The sequence below is a fragment of the Zalophus californianus genome, chromosome 5, assembly GCF_009762305.2.
Source record: "Zalophus californianus isolate mZalCal1 chromosome 5, mZalCal1.pri.v2, whole genome shotgun sequence".
NCBI classification, from domain to species: domain Eukaryota; kingdom Metazoa; phylum Chordata; class Mammalia; order Carnivora; family Otariidae; genus Zalophus; species Zalophus californianus.
The window spans coordinates 15,706,133-15,730,093 of record NC_045599.1 but is presented as its reverse complement, the minus strand read 5'-3'; the positions used below and the strand labels follow the sequence as shown (position 1 = coordinate 15,730,093).

The window sequence follows — 23,961 nt, the reverse complement described above, 5'->3', positions numbered from 1 at the left end:
GGAGGGAAAGAAAGGGGATGCAATATCAACACAGTTAAGAGGAAAAAAACTACTGAATAGAAAGCCCAGCGTCTAGCTCTGACCCACTGTGGGGCTGTGGCAATGTGAGTAAACCACTGAATGTCTTTTGGATTCTGATTTTTCATCCATAATATCAATGGTTTAATTATATGGGTTTTAAGTTCAGAAATTCAAAGATTTAAGATTCTGAATTCCATTTCCCACTTATACATTATCACTCAGTTGATACTGCGGTTGGAGGAAACAGATAAAAACAAGGAAACAAATAAGTAAAATAGTTGTAACTATGGTATGCAGAAGAATGTCTCCCCAAAGATGTCCATATCCTGATTCCAGGAATATATTACATTATTATATCATATTATTATATTATACCATATTGATTTTATAATTTTTTTAAATGGAGAGCTACAAAGAGCATGAAATTAATGCTGAGTCTTTTTATATTTAATATTTATTTATGTTATAAAAAAAGAGAAAGTGGCTTCTTGAGATGGACTCTACTCCTAGTGGAGATGGCATGAAGACTGTTGAATGACAACACAGGATTTAGAACATGACATACCCTTAGTTGATAGAGCAACGGCAGGGCCTGAGAGATTGAGTCCAATCTTGAAAGAAGTCCTCGTGTGGGTAAAATGTTATCAAACAGCATTGCATGTGAGAGAGAAATGGTTCCCAAGAGGAAGACTCAATCGATGTGGCAAACATCATTGTTGTGTTACTTTAAGAAACTGCCTCAAGCACCCCAGCCTTCAGCAACCACCACCCTGGTTGGTCAGCAGCCATCTACATGGAGGCAAGACCCTCCACCAGCCAAAAAGATGATTCACTGAAAGCTCATACGATGGTTAGCATTTTTAGCAATAAAATATTTTTAAATTAAGGTATGTACATTGTTTTTTAAGACATCATGCTATTGCACACTTCAGAGACTGTAGTATAGTGTAAACATAACTTCTATATACACTGGGAAACCAAAAAACTCATTTGACTCACTTTATTGGGATATCTGCTTTATTGCTGTGGTCTGGACATGAACCCGCAAATTATATTAATCTGTATATCTGAAAGCATATCTAGATGGGCCAGGACATTCTTTCTCTAGCCCATGAAAGGCAAGTTATAATGTATGGAGTATGTATAGATTGTAGGTACATTTATGTAATGAGATTAAAGAATGCATTTTAAGGGGGCACCTGAGTGGCTCAGTCGGTTAGGTGTCTGGCTCTTGATTTCTGCTCAACTCATGATCTCAGCACCGTGAGATCAAACCCCAAGTCAGGCTTCGAGCTCAGTGTGGAGTCTGCTTGGATTTCTCTCTCCCTCTCCCTTGAGCTCTTTCTATCTCTCTCTCTCTCAAATAAATATTAAAAAAATAAGAAGATATTTCAGGAGCCCTGGATATAGACCAACCAGGACTAATCCACAGAGCACTGCCATAGAGTCAGAAGCTCATCATTAAGGGAAAAAAAGAGAAAGGAAGGGGAGCCTGGGTGGCTCAGTCAGTTAGGCATCTGCCTTCAGCTCCGGTCATGATGCCAGGATCCCGGGATCAAGCTCTGTGTTGGGCTCTCTGCTCAACAGGGAGTCTGCTTCTCCCTCTCACTCTCTTTCTGTGCTCTCTCTCAAATAAATAAAATATTTTAAAAAAAGAAAGAAAAGAAAAAAGCCCTAGCACATGTGGTTGAATGAAGGTTGACAATTTAGCACGTTTTCTCTCACTTAAGCCATGGGAGGGACTCCATGGAGTGACACCCCTGACCTTGGTCTGCCAGTCCCTCATTTTTCCCTAAGAGAAGAAACTTGAATGATCTGCAGGTGAATTTGGAAGAGGGAACGATCACACTCAGCTCAGCTCCCTCCTCTTTGCAGGTATGTCTGCTCAGAGCAGGTATTCTCATGCACTTGATCCTGAGCACTACAGAATCTGCACCCTAAACAGAAGCAGGCCTTTGTCCCGCTCTGCTTCAGACTTGGGAGCTGAGACTTTTTAATCCCAAAGTTATAAATCCACAGGACGATAGGCCCAAACCTCCCCTCTAGCTTTGATCAGTAATGAAGATAACCTATTGATATCTTTACATTGGACCTTTGTGTGTATCTCAAAGGTTCCTAACAAAGGTTAGAGGAGCGGTATTCATCGTGTACCCTAAACCCTAACAAACAGCACACTAGGTACTTTTTCTTTTTCTATGCATGTATTCAGTCTTCACTCAACCAGTATTGGAGCACTAGCAAGAGACAGACATGATTACCGTTTCCACGGAGTTAATATTCCAGTGAGAGCAAACAGCAAAAAATGGGTCAACAAGTAAGTAAAATAATTGTCATTGTGGTTTTTTTCTATAAATTTTTTTATTGTTGTGTTAATCACCATACATTACATCATTAGTTTTTGATGTAGTGTTCCATGATTCATTGTTTGTGCATAACACCCAGTGCTCCACGCAGAACCTGCCCTCTTTAATATCCATCACCAGGCTAACCCATCCCCCCCACCCCCCTCCCCTCTAGAACCCTCAGGTTGTTTTTCAGAGTCCATCATCTCTCATGGTTTGTCTCCCCCTCCGATTTACCCCCTTCATTCTTCCCCTCCTGCTATCTTCTTTTTTTTTTCTTAACATATATTGCATTATTTGTTTCAGAGGTACAGATCTGTGATTCAACAGTCTTGCACAATTCACAGCGCTCACCGTAGCACATACCCTCCCCAATGTCTATCACCCAGCCACCCCCTCCCTCCCACCCCCCACCACTCCAGCAACCTTCAGTTTGTTTCCTGAGATTAAGAATTCCTCATATCAGTGAGGTCATACGATACATGTCTTTCTCTGATTGACTTATTTCACTCAGCATAACACCCTCCAGTTCCATCCACTGCAAACAGCAAAAATGGGTCAACAAGTAAGTAAAATAATTGTCATTGTGGTAGGCAGAATAATGGCCCTCCAAAAATATCCATATCCTGCTTGCAGGCATCTATGACTATGTTAGGTTACATGGAAAAGGGGGGTTAAGATTGCAGATGAACTAGGAATTGCTCATCAACCCCCTTGAGATGGGAAATCATTCTGGATTATCCAGGTGGGCCCAAGGTAATCATGTGACTCCATTAAATGTGTAAAAGAGAGGCAGAAGAGCCAGGGTCAATGTCGTACCACATGAGAGGCATACCCAGCAATTGCTGGCTTTGACGATGAAGGGGTCATGAACCAAGGAATGTAGGCCACCTCTAGAACTTGGGAAAGGCCTAGGAATTTGCCTCTGGGGCCTCCACAAAGGAACACAGCCTTGCTGATTTCTTGATTTTAGACCAGTGAAACCCATTTCAGATTTCTGACTACAGGAATTATAATACATTTGTGTTTTAAGCCACTGAGTTTGTACATGCTACAGCAGCAGTGGAAAAATACAGTAGTCACTAGTCCTATGGAGATACCTGTTCTCTTAATGAGATTGGGCATACCTGGGAGAAGGTGGGTGATGTTTCTTGCACTTCACATGATTACGACGTTTATGTGATTATGAAGATGTGAGGACAGAGGAAAACCATGTGGATTTTGGAGGCAGGTGGGCTAGTGAGGAGTAAACCTAGGTATGTACCCAAGTAAGTGTAAAGCTATACAAGGAAAGGTAAACTATAAATCTTCCTTCCAAAACACACACTGGAAAACTTCATTGGGAAGCTCTTGTTATTTACACCATTACGGAAGAACCTGTAATTCAGACTCTACTATCGCAAGAGAAACAGTGTCCTTATTTCAAGATAACCGTGATATTTCTAAATTTCTATTTGCTTCCAGAAGGACTTACATTTTATAAGTCCCAAACCCTTCAATATATCAACTTGTAGCAAAGCACTGTGAATTTGAAAACAAACCACTATCAAAACTAATGTCGGTTAAAGCAGGCTACTCTCATTTTGAAATATCAAGCTAAGATCAAAGGGCTCCATTTCGATATTTTGTGTTAATAAAAGTGGTTTCTTTGTTGTAAAACCTTTTCCAGAAAGAGATGGTCATATATAATGAGATATAATTATGAGGATTTTTTAAAGGAATGCCAAAGACTGAAAATAAATCCAGAAGATATTTGGAATAATGATCAGATTCTTCCCTGAAAAATCTCACTGCAAATATTAACATCATTTGCAAATGATCAGTTAAGAATGGCCTGAGGACACCATTACAACTACAGGATAATTTAAACTAAATGTGTTTGATAATGCCCCTGTACCTTCTTTAATTCTGTGTTCTATTTCCCCAAACTTTTAAAAAACTCTAACTGTGCATGCTCACTTCCTCTAATTCTGCTGTTCTTTTGAAATAGACATACTTCATACAAGCCCACAGTCATCTTCCTCTTGGGGTTTACAGTCCTTGAAAATGGCTCCTTGTACCTCATAAAATTACAAGTGTCTCCTTTAACTTTCCATTTTATCTGCTCAACAACAATAGCATTTTTTGAAATAATAGCATTTTTATCTTCTCCTGAGGGTTACCAGAACACTGGCATATTCAAGTAAAGATGTTTTTAAGATACTGTCACTCCAAGGATCCTAAGAAAATCATCTCCTGGTAATTAAAATCCAACCAGGAGTTCATTAGTACTATTGTAAAAGAAAATGACCCTTTTTCATAGAAGAAAAGCAAGTTATCACTAGTCTACAGAAAAGGTGAAATAAATGATAGCCATGATTAGAGCACTTGATTGGAATTTTCTAAGCTTTTGATGCACTTATTGTCCAAAAAAAGGAGGGGAGGAGTATTTTTGTCTTTCATCTATTCGAAGATTAAAATCAAGGAAGAACGAACACCTTTTCTTACGGTACATTCATGACCGGGAAAGGTGAAGGTATGACTCTGGCAGTTAATTCAAAAAGAGATTTCACTGAGGGGAAAAGAAGTGTCTTCCACTGTCACCAAAAACCCTGACAAAATAGATGGCTGTCATTGGATCGGCCAATTTATCACTGGATAAATTATAAATCAAGACTAAAATTATTAAAGTGAAAACGTTCAATATTTTCAAGGATGCTGATCCTGTGCAGAGAAACTTCAGTGTTTTCTTCCATTCTTAGAGGCTAAAAACCCATGAGTAGCCAATTGGGAAGAAGATGCGAGTCTCCCTGGGCCATCGGTTTATAACCCGCCATGAGAATCAGAACCTAGTGTTGATTTCTGGGCCTCCAAGCCTCATTGGGAAATGCCACAGAATGGCCCCTTACCCTTGGGAGCCCCTGAAAACTGTTTCTTACCTTGTTTTTCTCAAGATTTGAGTGACAACAACTCCCTTTATTAACAGTTTTTTTCTTTAATTTTCTTTCTTCTCTTTTTCCCCCTTATCAAAAATGGTGCCTACTCCTAAGTATTACCCATGGTTTTCAATGTAAGAGGCAAAACTAGAAATTTCCTTGAGCTCTTTCACAAAAATCCTAAGAGAATTATTTGCGGCCCCTAAGAAGCCTTTATTAGAAATGCAGAAAAATAAACAGGCATAGGAAGGAGGCTCTTGCCTTAAAGTTGCAGCTGCTTTTAAGCCCATAAGATAGGCAGACCGGTGAAACCTATAGAACATGTGGCATGCAATAGTTTCAGATGAACACAAACCTCTTCAGAGATCATTTCCCTATAGGAGCTGGAGAGCTTTAGGCAATTATTTAAGAACGCACTCTTGGAAAATTCCTACGTGCCCAGTGTTCTCTTGCCTGGCATTCTGACAAGGCTGTACTATGTACTGGGAAATACACAGGTTTTGGAGGAGATGAGAATTAGGGTTGAGTCACAACTCTTCACACTTAACACCTGGGAGACCTAGGGCCAATGAACAAGCCCTCAAGCCCCAGTGTCCTAGTAACAAGAGGAATAAACATTTACCTTAAAGATGATCAAGATGGCCATAACTTCCGCTCAGCATGACTAAACTTTTGACGGGTTTCTTCCTGACTACCGGGCTCCAACCTCCCTCTTTGGAGAGCATTTACTTTAGACAACTTTCAGTTATAAACTCATTCTCTGCGCTTTGAGATGGGAATCTTCTTTCGGCCTCCTGCCAGGCTCACCACTCAGGCACGTCTTTCTCAATCTAGAGCCATCCTCCGGAACCATGATCAAGAATGACACTACCTGTGCCCCTATCTTTGCATCTTCGGAGGTGGGGGGGTAGGGAGCCTAATTTCAAGCACCAAACAGCCAAAACAGACGGTCTAATCACATTGACCATCCTCCCCAGGGAAGGTCCCCCACTCCGGCTCACCACAGCGCTGAATACTCATCTGCCTTTTCAGCTGGGGAGAGTTCAGTCTTTTCCTTCATTGCTAGAGTCTTGACCCCTACTGCACTTGTCTTGAACAAAGTCATCTCTGCCTGTTGAACCTATCCGGTGCAATTTTTCTTTGACAAGAATTGTTATAAAGATGAAATAATACAGTGTATGTAAGATACCCAATGTGGTTACTTAATAGACGTTACCTTCTCTCTCTCCCTCTCTTTCAAAACATACAAATCTCTGACCAGAGGTCCCTGAAAATCCCAAATGCCTCTTTTCAAAGATCAGTATAGTGTTATGATAGTGTAAAAAACTTAAAAAAAAATCCCTCGTGTGTGTGTATGGTTTTTTTAAATGGAAGAATAGACTCAAGGAATCTAACAGCAAGTTCTATTTCTAGCATTTGCTCAGTGGGCTTGAATGGCCCACACATTAACACCAATAAACAATGATGGGGCCTTGACAGGTGCGTACTGGTCAGAGGACTGGAAAGGTCTCCAGCCTCAACACAGTGCCATCCACACCGCAGTAGAAAGGGCAGATCGGTTCCCAAAGCCAGACTGCAAGTTTTGTCTTTAGGAACTGATAAAATCATGAAGCAAGAACACTGCAGTGTCATCACATCAGAAGGCTTTGGAGCACTGGGTATTATATGCAAACAATGAATCATGGAACACCACATCAAAAACTAATGATGTAATATACGGTGACTAACATAACATAATAAAGTAAAATTAAAAAAAAAAAGGATGTGGATGACATGCTCAGCGGTATCAAATGTAAATTCTCAAAGTACATTTTACTTTAAATGTGCTCCAGAGTTAAACCAAAGAAATCCTTCTTCCAAGTTGCTGAGTTAGGAAAGAATAAAATACAAGTCCCTTTCAGTTCGATTTTCATAAATATGAAAATGGTCTCCTCTCCTTTGATTCTTCACTGGGATCACCCCTAAGACTTTTTAGAGCCATTTTTTATACTCACTGTAATTAATCACATTTCTCTGGACTTCACTACATGACTGTTAAAGGGGAATGCTGAAAGATACAATGTGAATTTTTAAATGAAAATACTTTCTCAAAGATGACTCTTCTGTTATGTAATAAGCAATCACGGACATACGAAGATCTTCTCTGTTGGGATATATGATGACTTTTTTTAGATGAGATGTTTTGCTACTGTTTTCTATCTACATCATCCTATCACAGGCTCCAGTTCAAATCTATTAACTGGCAATATTTATTTCTAAGAGTAATTAATTATCACAAGAGCAGGAAAGAGCATTGTGAATTATTTATAGTTGATATCTTATTTATCATTTTTTTAAAAGATCTGTTTATTTGAGAGAGAGAGAGTGAATAAGTGGAAGGGGAGGGGCAGAGGGAGAGGGAGAGAATTTCAAGCAGACACCCTACTGAGTGCGGAGCCCCACATAGGGCTGGATCCCACAACCCTGAGATCATGACCTGAGCGCCTAACCGACTGAACAACACAGGCGCTCCGATATCTTTAATATTTAGCATAGATTTTGAATACTTTTAATGATATGTTCTTACTTAGGTCCCGAATATTAAAAAAAAAAGAAATTGACATTTACTTCCTTAGCCGAAGAGCACAAAAAAGGAATAAACAAAAATTTCAAGTTTGTTCAAGCTAGTCTGGAAAACAGAAGCTGATTCTAGAAGATAAACATAATAGAATATATAATTTTCAAAGAAGTTATGAAGAATGTTTTCTAAACATTGAGGATTGACTCCTCCTTCCATCCCATAAAAATGAAATAGACACTTGACGTTTGTTTAAAGCACATGTGGAAAGTATTGAAATAATGTATTACAATTGATAATAGTGGTAGAGAAGTAGAAATTGAGGGAGGTCATAAGAATATAAGATTTCTGACAATGTCAGGATATTATATTTGATACTTCAGCTTAAAGATACCATCAACAATCTGAATAACAGCTCCCTGATAATACATTAATGTCCTAAAATTAGAGTAATATTTTATATTTGTAAACAGTTTAGAATTACTGATACCTAAGCACATTACTAACACTTAAGCAATACTCTTAAAATGCACACAATTCAACTTTTGGGTTTTGTCGCAATTTAGTATAAAATTTTACTTTTCACTTCTTGAAATAGACATTGACCCAGGGAATCACAGAAACTTTGAGAGGTAAGCTAATAGATGAAACACACATATTCCCCACTTTAAATTTACCTTAAAGGGATCTCTAGCTCAGGAACTCATTACCTTTTTTTAAAGCTGCATTAACCGAAACAAGATTTTAATGCTCCACTTAAGCTCTCTAAAATGTAGATTTCTAAATATCTCCCTGTCTCTTGCTCATATGAAAAAGAAAGGTGTAAATAGACTCTGTAAGTACCGATTTCATACTAGTGCAATTAGGATGAAATAATGAAACCAGATGGAGCATTTTTGGTACCATTTTTTGTTTACTATGATCCAGAGGTTTTTAAGCATGTGGACATCCCAGAATCACCTGAGTAACTTTAAAATCTGATGTTTGGGCCCCCCATGGGGCGATTCTGATTTCATTGGTCCAGGATGGGCCTCAGTGTGTAAACCTTCCCAGGTGATTGCGATGTTTCATCAGCACCAAGCAAGGGACTATCCTGAGTTCTAAAATATTCCTCAGCACAGTGGTGCTCTAGTTTCTATACCATGAAATGCTGAGTTTTTGGAACATCTATTCTCAGATTTCTTCATCTCTCCATCTGGAAAATAAAACCAGGTTCTCTTTGGTGCAGTTTGTACCACTCTTTTATAGGACCCCTGTACTCTTTCAAATTTGCAACACGTCCCTAGGCCAAAAAAGGAGAGAGAGGAAAAAAAAACAAAACAAACAAAAAAACAAAAAACAAAGAACCTCAAGCCAATGAAGTTCATTTCCCATATTCATAGAAACCTTACTCCCATGACTATCCATTTCCAAGATCCAAGATCAGGTGAAAATTTCTCACAGCATTATCTTCCCCAGAATCCCCCAGAATCTACAGTGTCTCTTAACCTTCTCCACCACCTCCCTTGGGTTTTGCTTCTTCTCTTCCTTAAGAAACTTTTTTCCTAGGAAGTTCAGAAAGCACTGCTAGAGCCCGTGTTCCTATATTACTTCTGTGTTTCAATTTTGACAGGAAAAAAATTTCTGTGTTTGCTTAAACTTTGATGCATTGTCAGTATCTAATTCATTGTAGAAAAGTTCGAGGACACCTTGAGGTAGTATATGTGGAATCTTAAAAAACAAACAAAAACACCCAAGCTCATAGATACAGAGAACAGATTTGTGGTTGCTAGAGACCGGGGCTGAGGAGAAAAGGGTGAAAGGGTCAAAACGTAAAATAATAATAATAATAAATAATAAAAATTTTTTTATTTAAAAAAGAGAAAGAAATGAAGGAAGGAAAAAGGAAAGAAAGGAAAAGAAAAAATAAGAAAGAAAGAATGAAAGAAAGAAAGAAAGAAAGAAAAAAGATAGATTATGGTCCAAGTCCTAGAGAGGCTCACATCCTAGTACAGCAAAGAGCCATATATAAACTATTGTTAAAATAACATGCTAACCATAACAATATAATTAAAAAAAAAAACTCTGAGGGAATACATAATACTGGGAAAAAAAGGAAAGAAAAGTTTCTAAGATATCTTGAGGTAGTATATACTGCCAAATCCAACCCCATTGCCCTGTTCTCCAAAAGATGAGTGTATATAAAGTAATCAGCAGCTTTTTATATCAGCCCATAGGTTACAAGAACTACAGAGTATCTTCCCTCATTTTATGGATTAGGAAATTTATTACAACTAACCTTTATAACTGCAAGTTAAGTAAATGTCACAATTTAAAACTATCAATGAGGAAACTCACACAACTGAACCAAGGATATAAAAATAGACTTTTCAGATCTCTCTCCAATCTGCCCAAACACTGTAAGGAACAATGCTTTTAATAAGAGCAACAGAAAAAGCTATGAGAATAGGAAGTAATCGATACAACACTTTAAACTTTATTGTTTGATCTATGAATTCAGTCCACAGATACATATTGAGAAGGCTGCTGTATCTTCATCAAAGCAATTTTATCAAGCGCTGGAGAAAGAATGTTGCCTACTCCTGGTTCACATGATAGCTAACTCTCCCAGAAATAAAACCTGAGGTTTATGTTAGCTAGTCTTGGGAAACACATTTGATGTAAATACTGGACAAAACTGGGGTGCCTGGGTGGCTCAGTTGGTGGAGCGCCAGACTCTTGGTTTTGGCTCAGGTCATGATCTCAGGGTCGTGAAATGGAGCCCTATTTCCGGCTCCGCGCTCAGCAGAGAGTCTGCTTGAGATTCTCCCCCTCTGCCCCCCCCCCCCCACTCCTGCTCTCTCTCTCTCTCTCTCTCTCTCTCTCCCCCTTTCTCTCTCTTTCTCTAATGAATAAGGAAATCCTTAGAAAGAAGAAGAAGAGAATACTGGACAAAACCATGAAAAAACAATACGAATTTTCTTAATGGGAATAAAAGTCATGTAACTTTGTATATTGATTCCAGTAAGTGGAAGCAGATTTAGGGTGGTTTAAGAATGTCTTGGGCACAATTCCAGTTGCAAATTGTTATTTACCTCTTTTGTTTTTGAATCTGGCACTGCGGTCCTTGCCAGCAGGAAGCTTTCATTCCTGTCCCCATTATATCATCCTAATGACTTAGATAGAGCTAAGGGCAAGGTGAATCTTAATTGCATGCAATTGAAAGACTAAATATAAGCCCAACTGAAAGCCTCATTCTTTCGGGAACATTTACAGGTAGAATTGTCTCTCCACAATCCCTCTTCTCTGCTATATACATCTTGGGAGGAAAAAGTGGCTTTTTCTCATGCTGTTAGTCAAAGTAGAGTGTACCTTCAAGTTAAAAAAATCGAAACATGAAATATATGATTGGTATGTTATAGAATCTTTGTTGAAATGATAAAAAGGACAAATCTTCATATATTAAGTGCGTAACCTTCATTTTCTCCCTTGTATTCCTGTATTCATTGAAGTACAAGATTTTAATTGCTCTTCAATTTCCTTTTCACTTCCCTTCCTTCTTCCTTTAGCCTAGCACTTTCTGCATATGTGACAGTACTTTTTATTATTAGCTCACAATTTCTTACTTGTTCTTCTCCTCTCTCAAGACTTGATTCTCACACACCAATATATAGCCATCTGTCTTCTACTGGAAAGTGCTTGTTTTAAGTTAATGGGAATAAATTTCTGGGGTGCCTGCGTGGCTCAGTTGGTTGAGCATCTCACTTTGATTTTGGCTCAGGTCACGATCTCAGGGCTGTGAGATCAAGCCAGCTTCCAGCTCTGTGCTTAGCACAAAGTCTACTTGTCCCTCTTCCTCCCCCTCAGCCCCTCCTCCTTGCTCCCCCCCCCACCCCGCTTGTGCTCACTCATGTGCTCTCATGCACGCTGTCTAAATAAATAAATAAATAAATAAATAAATAAATAAATAAATAAAATCTTAAAAAAAGGAATACATTTTATATCAAGTGAAGAAACTTACATTTCTGTACATGAATTTACATGAGTTTATTTGTCCTACTGGGAGGTCAATTTCCTAACCTACTAAGTGATGGCACTGTAAGTTTCTTCTACTTTGATACTGTATGTTATTTTTTTTAACCAGGGAAAGCAGATATCATAACAGCCTTTACATAACTTTGTTAATTTAAGAGAAGACATACTCTTTATATTTATTTACTAGTTAAGTACTAATTTAATTCCTATTTTTTCCATATATATCTTTATGTTTTCCTTTTTGAAGTTTTACCTGTATTGTACCCATTTTACCATTGTGGGGTTGTTAAAATTTTTAAATTTTTTATTTGATGAATGGATTGGCTGATTGATGAGGTAACGATTCAGCTAAATGGTGGGAATCTATGGAGCAAGATTTACAAAACCACAACAGAAAGGAGCAATTATTTCAGGCTCGGGGCACATGGCCAAGAGAAGGTGTGGCAATAGGAAATGAGTAATTCATGTCAGGGGGCCAGTCCTGGAGACCACTTGGCTGGAGCAATCTTACCAGTGTTGGGCTCCCTGGATTGGGAGGTTGTAAAAGTCCTTGGAAGGGTTTTTGCTAGAACTGCCAGGCCCACTTAAGAATTTTAAATAGCAGATTGTCCTGAGCTTTCGAAATTTCTCAGCTGAGATGAAATGATGAAAGAAAAAAATCTCTCCGTTGGATATCTACAGAATAGTGGACGTTCAGGCGAAAGGTCAAGTGACCGGGAAGGCAGCAAATGAAACATTGAAATTGAGAGGCTAAAAGCCTCTCTGAATAGAGTGTCACTGGGAATAAATTAAAAAAAAAAAAAAAAGGAAAGGAAAAAAAGGACAGTTGGCAAAAAATCCAAATTACTTGGATAAAAGGAACAAAGGAGAGGCAGAAGTTAAATACAGCTGAAAATTGGAGCTTTGATGCTCAGATTTATTGGGAAGGGATATGGAAGATTTCTTTTTAATATTAATTCTCTGTAATGATAATTAACTCCTCTCAGTAATCTATTTAAAAAAAATGCCAAATCTATAAAGAACTCATCAAATTCAACACCGAAAGAACAAATAATCTAGTCAAGAAACGGGCAGAAGACATGAACAGACATTTCTCCAAAGAAGACATACAAATAGCCAACAGACACATAAAAAATGTTCAACATCACTCGGCATCGGGGAAATACAAATCAAAACCACAATGAAATACCACCTCACACCCGTCAGAATGGCTAAAATTAACAAGTCAGCAAATGACAGATGTTGGTGAGGATGCAGAGAAAGGAGAACCCCTTACACTGCTGGTGGGAATGCAAGCTGGTGCAGCCACTCTGGAAAACAGTATGGAGGTGCCTCAAAAAGTTGAAAATAGAGTTACCCTATGACCCAGCAATTGCCTTACTAGGGATTTACCCCAAAGATACAAATGTAGTGATCCGAAGGGGCACCTGCACCCCAATGTTTATAGCAGCAATGTCTACAATAGCCAAACTGTGGAAAGAGCCTAGATGTCCATCGGCAGATGAATGGATAAAGAAGATGTGGTATATATACACAATGGAATATTATGCAGCCATCAAAAGGAATGAGATCTTGCCATTTGCTATGATGTGGATGGAACTAGAGGGTATTATGCTAAGCAAAATTAGTCAATCAGAGAAAGACAATTACCCTATGATCTCACTCATATGTGGAATTTAAGAAACAAAACAGAGGAGCATAGGGGAAGAGAGGAAAAAATAAAACAAGATGAAATCAGAGAGAGAGACAAACCCCAAGAGACTCTTAATCATGGAAAGAAACTGAGTGTTGCTGGAGGTGGGGGGTGCAGGGATGGGGTAACTGAGTGATGGACACTAAGGAGGGTACATGATGTAATGGGCACTGGGTATTATATAAAACTGATAAATCACTGATCCCTACCTCTGCAACTAATAATACATTATGTTAATTAATTGAGTTTAAATTAAAAAAATTAAAATAAAAAAAACAACTTGAGAGGAAAAAGGTAAACCAACTTTGGCTCAAATAAATAAATTGAAAAAAATAAAAAAACAGAATGTCGGTAGTGTATTTCAAATATAAAGTGAAATACAGTCATCATTTGGTTACAACTATGAAGTTTTAAAAAGGAAGTAAATACAAAAATCTCATTTTTGTCCTGAAGAGTTTAAATTGGTAGGAAAAGTTCCAGATGATAATTTTGGACTTTTATTCGCAATATTTATTTATTTATTTATACTTAATCCATTAATTGCTATGATCAAAAACTTTAGTTCTTAGTCCTTCTGAATGGTACCTCACTGAAACATGTACTCAAATACATCAGGCTTCGTTTAAAACAAAACAAAATTAATGCTTTGTCAGATTTTAATAATATCATTGATAAATGATGTTTTTAATCACAACTGTACCATTTTTAATGATTTAATATCCTAGTCAAACAAACATGTTTAGAAGATTTACAAAGGCCTAATGGTATTAGACTTGAATTAGTTTGACAAATTATATTCTAAATGAATTTACTCATGTGCTATTAAATATTATCATAAAAAATTAAAACTAAGCTACATTTGTCAAAACAGTTTAATAAACTGTGCTTTCTGTCATAGTCACCTAGGATTTCCATAATGTTCATTTTCTGACTTGCTAATTCATAAAATTTAATAAATCAAAAATGAGACTTCTACATATGAACTGGCAAGGTTCTAAGAAAATCATTAGTTTCCTTGATCATAATAAGCATAAAAACATGTAAGTAAAATAATTACTTTATAAATGATGTGAATAAAATATCATTAGCATGAATTTAGGCAAATACAAATCAATCTACCTGATTAACAAGGAGCAGAGGAATTTGATAAAAAGTATCACAAAACGATAACAATGACAGGCATTTGTTTGAGGTTTTACTGTTCATAAAGTACTTTCATATTCTTTAAATTATTAGGGCCTTATGAAAATATGTTGGAAGGTAGGACCCTTTAGAGCAGAAACAGAGAAAGATATTAGGGAATTGGGAAGTAGTGGGGGATGGTCAAGCGTGTCTATGTGACTCTAGCAGAAATAAAATGTGTGAAAGGGGCAATGTGGGTAATAAGTAGAGATCTAAGACCATGTGAAGGAATAGACAAAAGAAGGCAAGGGAAATGCACATCATTTCTATTTTGGGGACCTCAAGAGAGACATGAATTAAGAAGCAGTTGGAATTGGGACAAATAAATGACATATGCAAAGAATGAGGTGGAATAGTTTGGTGATTGTGCCTATCCAGTAGCTTGTTGCATCCTGAAGTCGCCTGTGTGTGGGGGTCTGTCTATTTTACCTTTCAGCCTCGCTGCCTACAAAAGAGCTTAAGCGTATGGTCCTGATGTCTTAGAAGTTCATTTGGGGTTTGTGCAAAAATGGCAGCATCCTTCTGTTGATATTACTGTCCTTGCCCCTGACAAGTAAAAACAGGATTGGGTGAGCCCAGAATATACAAAGGGAGGGGGATAATGATTCAAGAGCCCTCTGAGGTAGAAAAGAGGGGCACCATTATCTTCATTTGAAAGCAAGCCTCAGATCTGGTTTTGCAATTTGACCTGGACCACTTGGGAATTGGGAAAACTGAGACTCAAATCCAGACCTTCTACTTTCAAGTTTACATTTTTATCCTAATACACTGTGGCCTAAATGAATATTACAAATACACGTCATAATTTATATCATCAATGACCTAAATTTCTGTAGTAGAGTTTCATATTTCTTTGGACTATTCTGGATGACTAAGTGTCTTCAAATTAGGTTTATCTATTCTTACAAGGATAATTATTCATATAGCAACCTAATTTAATAAAAAAGATCTTTGGAAATTTGACTACTAAAAATTCAGTATGTGATCTAAAATGCTCAACTACAAAATGTAAGTTAGTGAGTATCCTCAGATAGAGTGCAAATATGGTAGCTGAAGGATGCAATAGAACTTCTCTCTCATAGTAAATGTTGCCAATTCCCTCCACTAAGTTTTTAGCAGGGCTGTTGTAAAGTTCACTTCTTTTCTCTCCATCTTTGTTTAAAATCAGATGTCATCCTGATTTATGTTGAGATTAAATGAACATCAAGTAATATGAAAAGGAAAGGAAAGGTGGTGTCTATAATAATCTATAATATATTCAAATTATACACACACCAAAAAATTACCCCTTAGAAATGGTGATAGGCACGACTTGTACCCACGGATATGCAGATCTCTTTCCCTTTCTCGGGCATATGGGGACTTGGCCAATGACGTGTACAGGGGCTGAGGTAAACACACAGCTAAGACTCCCTAGTAGCCGCGTCCTGCTGACCAGATGGTGGTTCTACACCACCAGTGCATCCCGTATTGCTGAAGGACTGCCTGGGGAGTCTCCCAGACTCAGGATGAACTTAGAGTGAACAAGAAATCACTCAGGTCCCTCTGAGATACTGAATTTGTTTGCTCCCACAGCATGGCCTAGACTATCTTGACTTACACAGAAATGCACTTTTTCTTTCTCATGGTCTACCTTTTGACAGCTTCAGGCTAGTTCCAGTGACATGGTGACCTTCAGCAGCACAGGTGACCCATGCACAATGCAGGGGCTATGCTCCAGGCAGTTCTGAAAGGTGGTGAAGAATTGGGCCATGGGTGCTAAGTGCCTACCTTACAATTCTGGCTTGGCCACTTCTTGACTCTACCATCTTGGGCAGCCCCACTCTGGTGCCCTATTAGTTTCATTTGCAAAATGTAGGTAATAACAGTGTCTAAGATACTGGGTTGCTACGAGGGAAAAATGGTGTTAATGAGGGGAAAATAATACATATAAAACACATAGAAGAATGTTTGGCATAAAGTAAGTCCTTGACAAGGGTTAGATATCACATATCTTGTCAATATCAACCCTAAACCACCCCAGGGCCTATGGTTGTTTTATTTAGCTGGTCCAAAATTCCCTTTGGTGGTTAGAAGAATTGACAACTACGTTATCAAACAGTGGAAAAGCGTATCTATAGTCTAGTAACAAAAGGATCGAAAGTCTTTTATTACAGAGAGCTCTAATGCACTGGTCCTCTAGTGGTTCCCACAGAAGGCATCAATTGCTATTTTTAGCTTAGGGGTCAGTATTAAATAGATGAAATTCACAAATGAAATACCCGTAATGAAAGTGACACATTCAGGGTCAAATGGCATTAGTACTATGAAATCAGAACCTCTTAGGCAAAGAAACCCAAATAATAGACAGCCTCTGAACTTACAGAAAAAAAACCTGAAAGGTGAAGCTGCTGATATAATCCACAAAAAAATGAGGCTGGCATTATTCAGCAGCTCATTCATTTTAGATGGTTCCTAAATTGCCTGAAATCCCTTTTATATTCTGCAAAGATCAAACATATTAAGAATGTCAAAATAAGATTAGGTAACCCCTTTCAAGCGTCAAAATAACTACTCAGGATAAAAGAAAGATTTGCAAAGTTCAGGGCTATGAAGAACATAATTAAATAGTGATGTTATGGGGGAAAATTATGGGGAGTCAAACTGGCATGAAAAGCCAGCTCAGTCACTTACGAAGGGGTTGATTTTGGCAAAATACTGAAACTGAGGTCCTGGATCCCTTCACTTGTAGATCAGGGTAATGTCATCTGTTTTATACATTCGTAGGAGAACTTAGAGAAACTCTAATGTATGCAGTTTCAGAGAACAGGACTAGTAGCTTACCTCTCTTTGATCAATCTAGAAGTCAAAATGATAAGCAGTATTTCCTGTTTTCCCGTGGTCCTTACACAAGTCTATACCCCATGTTGATTTAACTACATTTTACAGAGAGGGTTATTTGCAGAGCTTCCTTATGTTCCACTTTAGTTTTTCCCCAAAAGACCAGAATGATAGATCCAAGGGTTTCACAGGAAATGACATCCTACATAATTGCTGCTCCAGGATGACGTGGCTAACTGCAGTTTTATGTTCAACACCGTGTGCCCTAATGGGTATCACATCTGCCATTATTTCAGAATCAGGCAACATGAACAATTCTAAAACTCCCAAATGTTTAGCCTAAACATTTAAATACAGATTGACTCGGAAGACGTCATGTGATTTGGTGATAGTGTCTAGTAATTGTCAGATTCTGTGCATTTTATCTAATTATGTGATGCGGGTTTTTAACGCAACTTTATTGCTCATAAATCATTTCCTCACTTAGAAGTCCTCAGTACGTACCAAAGTACATTACACTGCAATCTTCTTCCACAAATTTGAGTGTACATTAGAGCAAAATGTGCTACCAACAGCGAATCAGGAGAAAGAAACTGAATTGGGACAATTAGAAGACTCGACACTGCATTATTGCATATATTCCATGGAAAAAATTCAGTCAAGACAGTGATTCAAAGACTTGATTGTATCACTCCCAGTGCAACACGTGAAGCTACTCAGGCGTTTCTTCATGGAGCATCCAAAAAGAACTATACAATTAGAATCTGTAGATAAAAGGTCTTGCAGAGTTTCAGAGACAGTGTGTAGCTGCCGCTCTTGGTAATGCTAAAAGCAACTACTGATCTGCCCAAAGAAAGTCATATAATACAGCGCCCTATTCCTTTATTCATTAAATAATTAGATGCAGGCATAATTCAAACACAAAAATTTTTAGGTTAATTAAACCACTTCAGTTAATACAACTAATATTTTTTCTAGAATAATGTTAAGCTAATGAAGGAAGGTATGAATATAATAATAACAAATTGGAAGAGTGGGAAATTTCTCTTCTTACATGCTCTGTATTTTTGAGCAGATATTTTAAATTTAGTTTAAGCGTGACCTAAAAAAATGTAGTTTTATCTTCTTCTATAACTGCCATAACTACTGGGGGATGGAAGAGAACTTTGGTCAATTTTTATTTTCTTTTCGCCTTTCATCAGATGAGGATACAATAACCTCCCATCCCCCAAATGAGATCATTATTGTTTAAACTAGCAAGTGAAACCCTTTCCTTTTCCAATTTAATTAATAGATGCTACTTTAAAAAAAAAATCCATGTTCTACCTTTCACTCTGAATGAATGTTGCCATAAGCAGCATTACCCTTGGACATTTTGTAGGAACATCACCTTCCAGACAGGATGGAGGCTAACTCAGGGGTACATATTCTGTGTGGGAATACAAGTCTTCAAATGCACACTGGGAAAAAGAACTGCCCTGAAGGGTTTGCAGAAAGCAGTTCTGCTTTGGGATCTTCGCGAAGAGCAACTATTTGCCACATTTTATGATGACTTAATGGATGATGTGCAGAGGCTACACTAGAGAATTTAAATTTTGAAAGCCATGTTGGCTGATGACAGAAATGGCAAGGCCACTTACGACACTTTAGTTTTAAGTTTATTATGATGTGTTAGTTGCTTTCCCTGTTTTACAAGTTTATGTATATTTAAAGACATAAGTTCTGGTGAATGTTTCAAAGTGATCCATTGGGGAAAAACAAAACAAAACAAAACAAAACAAACCCTATTGGCCCAATATACTCCAAACCTTAATGGAAGAAAAAAATGAAATAACGTAAGAAATAAATGTACTCAAAAGAAAGTCCCAACACTGATATAATCTAACATTTAATCCTGATTTAATAAACTGTAATAAGAAAAGTTCAATACCTCTTAACTCTTTTAGGCTGGGCTTTAACTTGGTCTTCTAGGCCAAAAGTTACTTGTAAATGTGTTGAATGAGAAATGGTATTGCCATTTTGGCAATGTCAACAATCACACTTAAAAAGATGGTTGTTCATGGGGTACCTTTGTCTCTACTTCGAGAAAGAGAGATGAGTTTGAGCCTCACAGGTTGTGGCTAAGCACCTGGCTCAGTGTCTTTCTTCCATCAGCTTGAATTAGCTTATTCAATCCACTTCATTGCAGTTATCTGCTCTGTGAATGATCTGTGGTTGCCAGGAAGCTCTTAACTTGAGATCCAGAATGGCTCCCAGACATTGACAGGGGTCAAAATTTCAAATGAAAAGCTAATTATTAGGTCACGGTAACTGGCTGCAAAAGGAGGATGAGCTGAAGGGAGAAAGCTGCGTGTCTTCAAAGACTGTTTATAATACCATATGGTCTAACACTGGCTGCACATTTGAAAGAAAGTAATTATTAAAATCTAGAGAATGATGAAAGCTTGGGTTTATTTATATCAAGTCTAAATGAAGGCATGAAAAAGTTAAGAATATATCAGTTTGGTATTTGGGAAGTCAATTCTGTGTTTATTTGGGTCAGATTTATTAACCATACTTATCACATGATTAATATATTTTAGATTATGGCTTTTCTTTATTACTGGTGTTACGTTCTGTAACTCTGTGGGGGAAAAAAGGGATTTACTGTGCTTGCGTTATCTTCGTGGCCAACACACACAGGAACGAAAATCATGCTGAGTAAATTTGTAACATGACATCCTCTATTTTTTCACTCATTTAATTGTTCTTTCAAAAAGTCACGCCTATTTTCTTTCTGTCATTCTGCCTAAGGTATGTTATCATCTTTTAATAGGAAGTTGTTGAAAAACAGTATTCCAGATTACCATCATATGGCTTGAAAAAGGCAACAAAGAAATAGCACTACCTCCCTGCAGCAACAAAAATGAAAGTTTTGAGATCAAAAGCCAATTAGCCCAAAAGAATATAGTATTTTTTTATTAAGCTGCACAATAAACCAATTTTCTCCAAAGATAATTCCCTCTCCTCTTGCCACCTAATGGACAACTTTTGTTCAGGTATGCACCTGTCATCATGATTCTAGGACAGATGAACTCATTTCTAGTTCCAGAGCAAAATATCCAATCAGTCCAAATCACAGTAGTTGGGAAGTGAACTTGATCCATGGGTGGGTAAGTGACATAAGCTGGCAAGTTAGCCTTAAGAGAAGATGTCAGGAGGAAAGGATTTCTTCTCTTCCTTCTATAAAATAACAAAGACCCCTGGTATAGTTCAATTCTGAGGGAAAAGAGCATTAAGGCTGATACTAAAAACATCCTATTCCAGAAACATCTTTATTTTCCGCTGTGATTCTCTTATAAATAGGGATTCCCTTGGGGAGGCAGAGAACTTGCTGATGAAGGAGGCAAATCATCCCACTGCTGCAATGTCCTGGTTTATGGTGTGTCCGGGAGGGATGCTGTGTGTGAGGAGGATCTAAAGGGCTTGGCCATGTATTGGGTCAATGAGACCTTCAATATGCGGTCTTGGGGGTACCACAAGACATAATATGAAAATGTGTAAGTACTACTTATGACCTGATAATGATATTTAATTTAGAAAATGCTGCCCTAGCCTCACTATAACCTTTTCCAAACTCTTTCAGAGTAGCCACCCATTTTGATGAATATCAACACGGGATTCAATGAACCACTGCTTCGTTTTCGCTCTGAGGAACATGTGCTTTTGCCATTAGGTACCGTTGTTTATTGACATATGATATTTCCACAGACAAAAATCTTTCATTACAGATATAGTGGAACGTATAATCATAATTGTATAGTATAGAAAATAAAACTTTTTGGTATTGTTCTTGGCATTTCTTAATGTAAAACTAGTGACAAACATCTTTAGAAAAAATAATAAAATAGTCCTTCGGTATTAAAATTTCTTCCTAAAAAGCATCTGGTCAAAGGTACGAGGATGACATGTTATTAATGCATAGATGAGTCAGGCGTGAATAAATGAAACTAATCCCATCTCTGAGAGTAAATCAAACCATTTGAAATCTAGAGGTCACCATTTATCATAGGTCGGTTGAAAGAAACAATAAGCGCAGCTTTTTCATGGTTCTGTGGTTTCCGACAATGCAAGTGTTTAAACACCGCATACCCGGGATATAAACAACATACTGCATACTTACCAGGTGGTTTTTATGCCACTTTGCTGAATGCAGGATTAATATATTTGGGCTTTTATTGCTTGAGTAGAAAGTGCTCATTACTTATTATTTTATGTTTATAGCACAGAAATTAAAAAAAAAACAACAAAAACAAAAAGGTTTTGGAAATGGCATACATCACACTGTTGTAGTGGTTGATTTCCTCAAGATTGTCTTCTGTGGTTTTGGTGCAGTGGGAGGAGGCACAGTTGCAGGTCTGAGAGGGGGGAAACTGTGACTGTGGCTTATTCCCAGCCCCCCGTTTTCCAGTGGAAAAGGAGGGAGGTGGGGTGGAGGAGGGAGGGGGGGGCCTGGGTGAGGAAGCTTTTCCGGTGGGTGGACAGGTTCGCCGTGTAAATGGACCTCCCTGTTTTTTATGTTATACCGGGTGTCACAGTCGGGACAATAGCCATGGTACTGTACTTTTTCATTAAACCGAACTCGTTCCCGAGGCCCTGCCTGGAGGCACCTGTCTTTTTCAGGTCTGTGCTTCAGAGGCCGTCCGGGAGCCTTGTCCAAGGTACTAGCGGGTATGCAGCAGACGTTTCCATTTGGAATTTTGTTGGGTGCCCCGGGAAAGCCTCCATTTCGCAGGAGGGTACCATTCGTCTTCACAGGATTGACCGTTGGCACCCCTCTCGGGGGCTCTTCACTCTTCACAGGGGTCAACCGCGGGGGAGGTGGCGGAGGGTTTGGCTTTCTCAGGACGGTGAGGATAGCAGATGGGTGTGCTGGGGGCTTGATGAGGGGTGCGTGGGCCTGCACTTTGATCTTCTCGATGCTGGAGGCCGTTGTGCCGCTGGAGCTACTATTCAGGGTGTCCGTTTTGGAGCTGTCGGTCATCTCATCCTCCAGCTGCAGGTCGGAGGTCAGGGTATCAATCTGGTCAACCACCTGGTGGAAAGGACAAGGTAACTGTGTTGAGCAATGACCCAAAGCCAAACACACGAGAAACGTCTCCTGGTTGAGCTAGAAATCTGCTCGGGGAGCCTTAACTCCTACTACGTGGTCGATTCCATGGCTGGGTAATGTTTTCATTCAATGCATTGACAGAACAGCCTCCAGAGGCGTGTCGACTGTTTGATAACCTAATGATTTCACATACCTAGAACACAACATAGATTTATGGATACATTCTATTCCTGGCTCTGCTGAGCCCACCAAAGATAAGACCCTGATGCAGAAACATAACTGATTTTTTAAAACAAGAGGCGGCGGCGACTTTCCCTTGTCGGCTTGGAGAAAGCTACAGGAGAACACGAATAATGAGAAAAGCCAGATACTCTGCAAAACCCTAACTTTTCTTGAGATGATCAGAGAACCGAGAATCACAAGGACACCCACCGAACTGAGCTGCGAAAAGTCTCCTCTGAGGACAGAAAGGACACGTCATAGACTGGTGCAACTTTGGCAAACCATAGGGAACAGACAGCCTCCTCCAAAGTGAGGAAAGGAAACAGCTAGAACTTAATGAATAATTAAAGGTGGAATACGTGCTATCATGACAATTTAGAGTCCCCAGGAGCCCAGACACAACGCCATCAACCCTCACTCGTGTCTCTGTGCCACGGGCCTGTCGTGCAGGGGGCTGCGGGCAGGGCAGAGAATGGAGTGAATGAGTCCCCCCGCCCCTGGGCGCACAGGCATGAAACCCCAGTGACTTCCCAGATCCTCATCCCTCATAAAACCCAACACTTAAGTGTTAAGGGAATGGCAACCGTCCCTGCTTCTGAGAAAGGGGAGAAGCCGCGGCTGTCTGACTTTGGGGAAAGGGGCAGAAAGTTCTCTTGGCCCCAAGAACTTGCACTGCAGATGTCTGCCATCACGTGGGGGAGGGATCCAAGTTCACAGCATCTCAAGACCTGCCTCAGACACACAGCAGAGGCAGGGAATCCAACGTGTCTGGCAGAACCATGTAATGTAGGTCCGACCCAAGTGAAGGAGAATGGATGTGAAGGAGGAAGATGGCACTGAGGAGTCAGGGTGCTAGAGCAACTGATGGAAAGAATCTGGGACAAAGAGTCTCTGTCCTGTTCAGGCATCATCTGGAGGCAGCTCGCAGGAAGGAAGCACAGCATTTGCTGGATATCAGAACACGGTCATTCACCCTCCCTCAAGGTCCAAGAGACCTTGGAGACCATTCTCATGGTTGCCATAAATGCACGATTACCCACATATGAAGATGGAAAGGTTATGGATCACTTTTAAAATAGTTTATTTACATACAGTCTTTTCAT

General features: G+C 38.9%; 1 protein-coding gene across 7 annotated transcripts in view; it reads right to left on the bottom strand.

Moving 5' to 3' along the window:
* The window catches only part of PRR16 (proline rich 16), a 282,610-nt gene that overhangs the window by 82,764 nt on the left and 175,885 nt on the right, over positions 1 to 23,961 (bottom strand). For 4 of the 7 annotated variants that reach the window (XM_027607040.1, XM_027607035.2, XM_027607039.2 and 1 more), the window contains one exon: positions 21,234 to 22,618. In XM_027607040.1, coding sequence (XP_027462841.1) covers positions 21,863 to 22,567 — 705 coding nt within the window. In that variant the 5' untranslated portion in view covers positions 22,568 to 22,618 and the 3' untranslated portion in view covers positions 21,234 to 21,862. Of the gene's footprint in view, positions 1 to 21,233; positions 22,619 to 23,961 lie in introns of those variants that run through there. The other 3 variants (XR_003522344.2, XM_027607038.2, XM_027607037.2) reach the window with 1 other exon arrangement.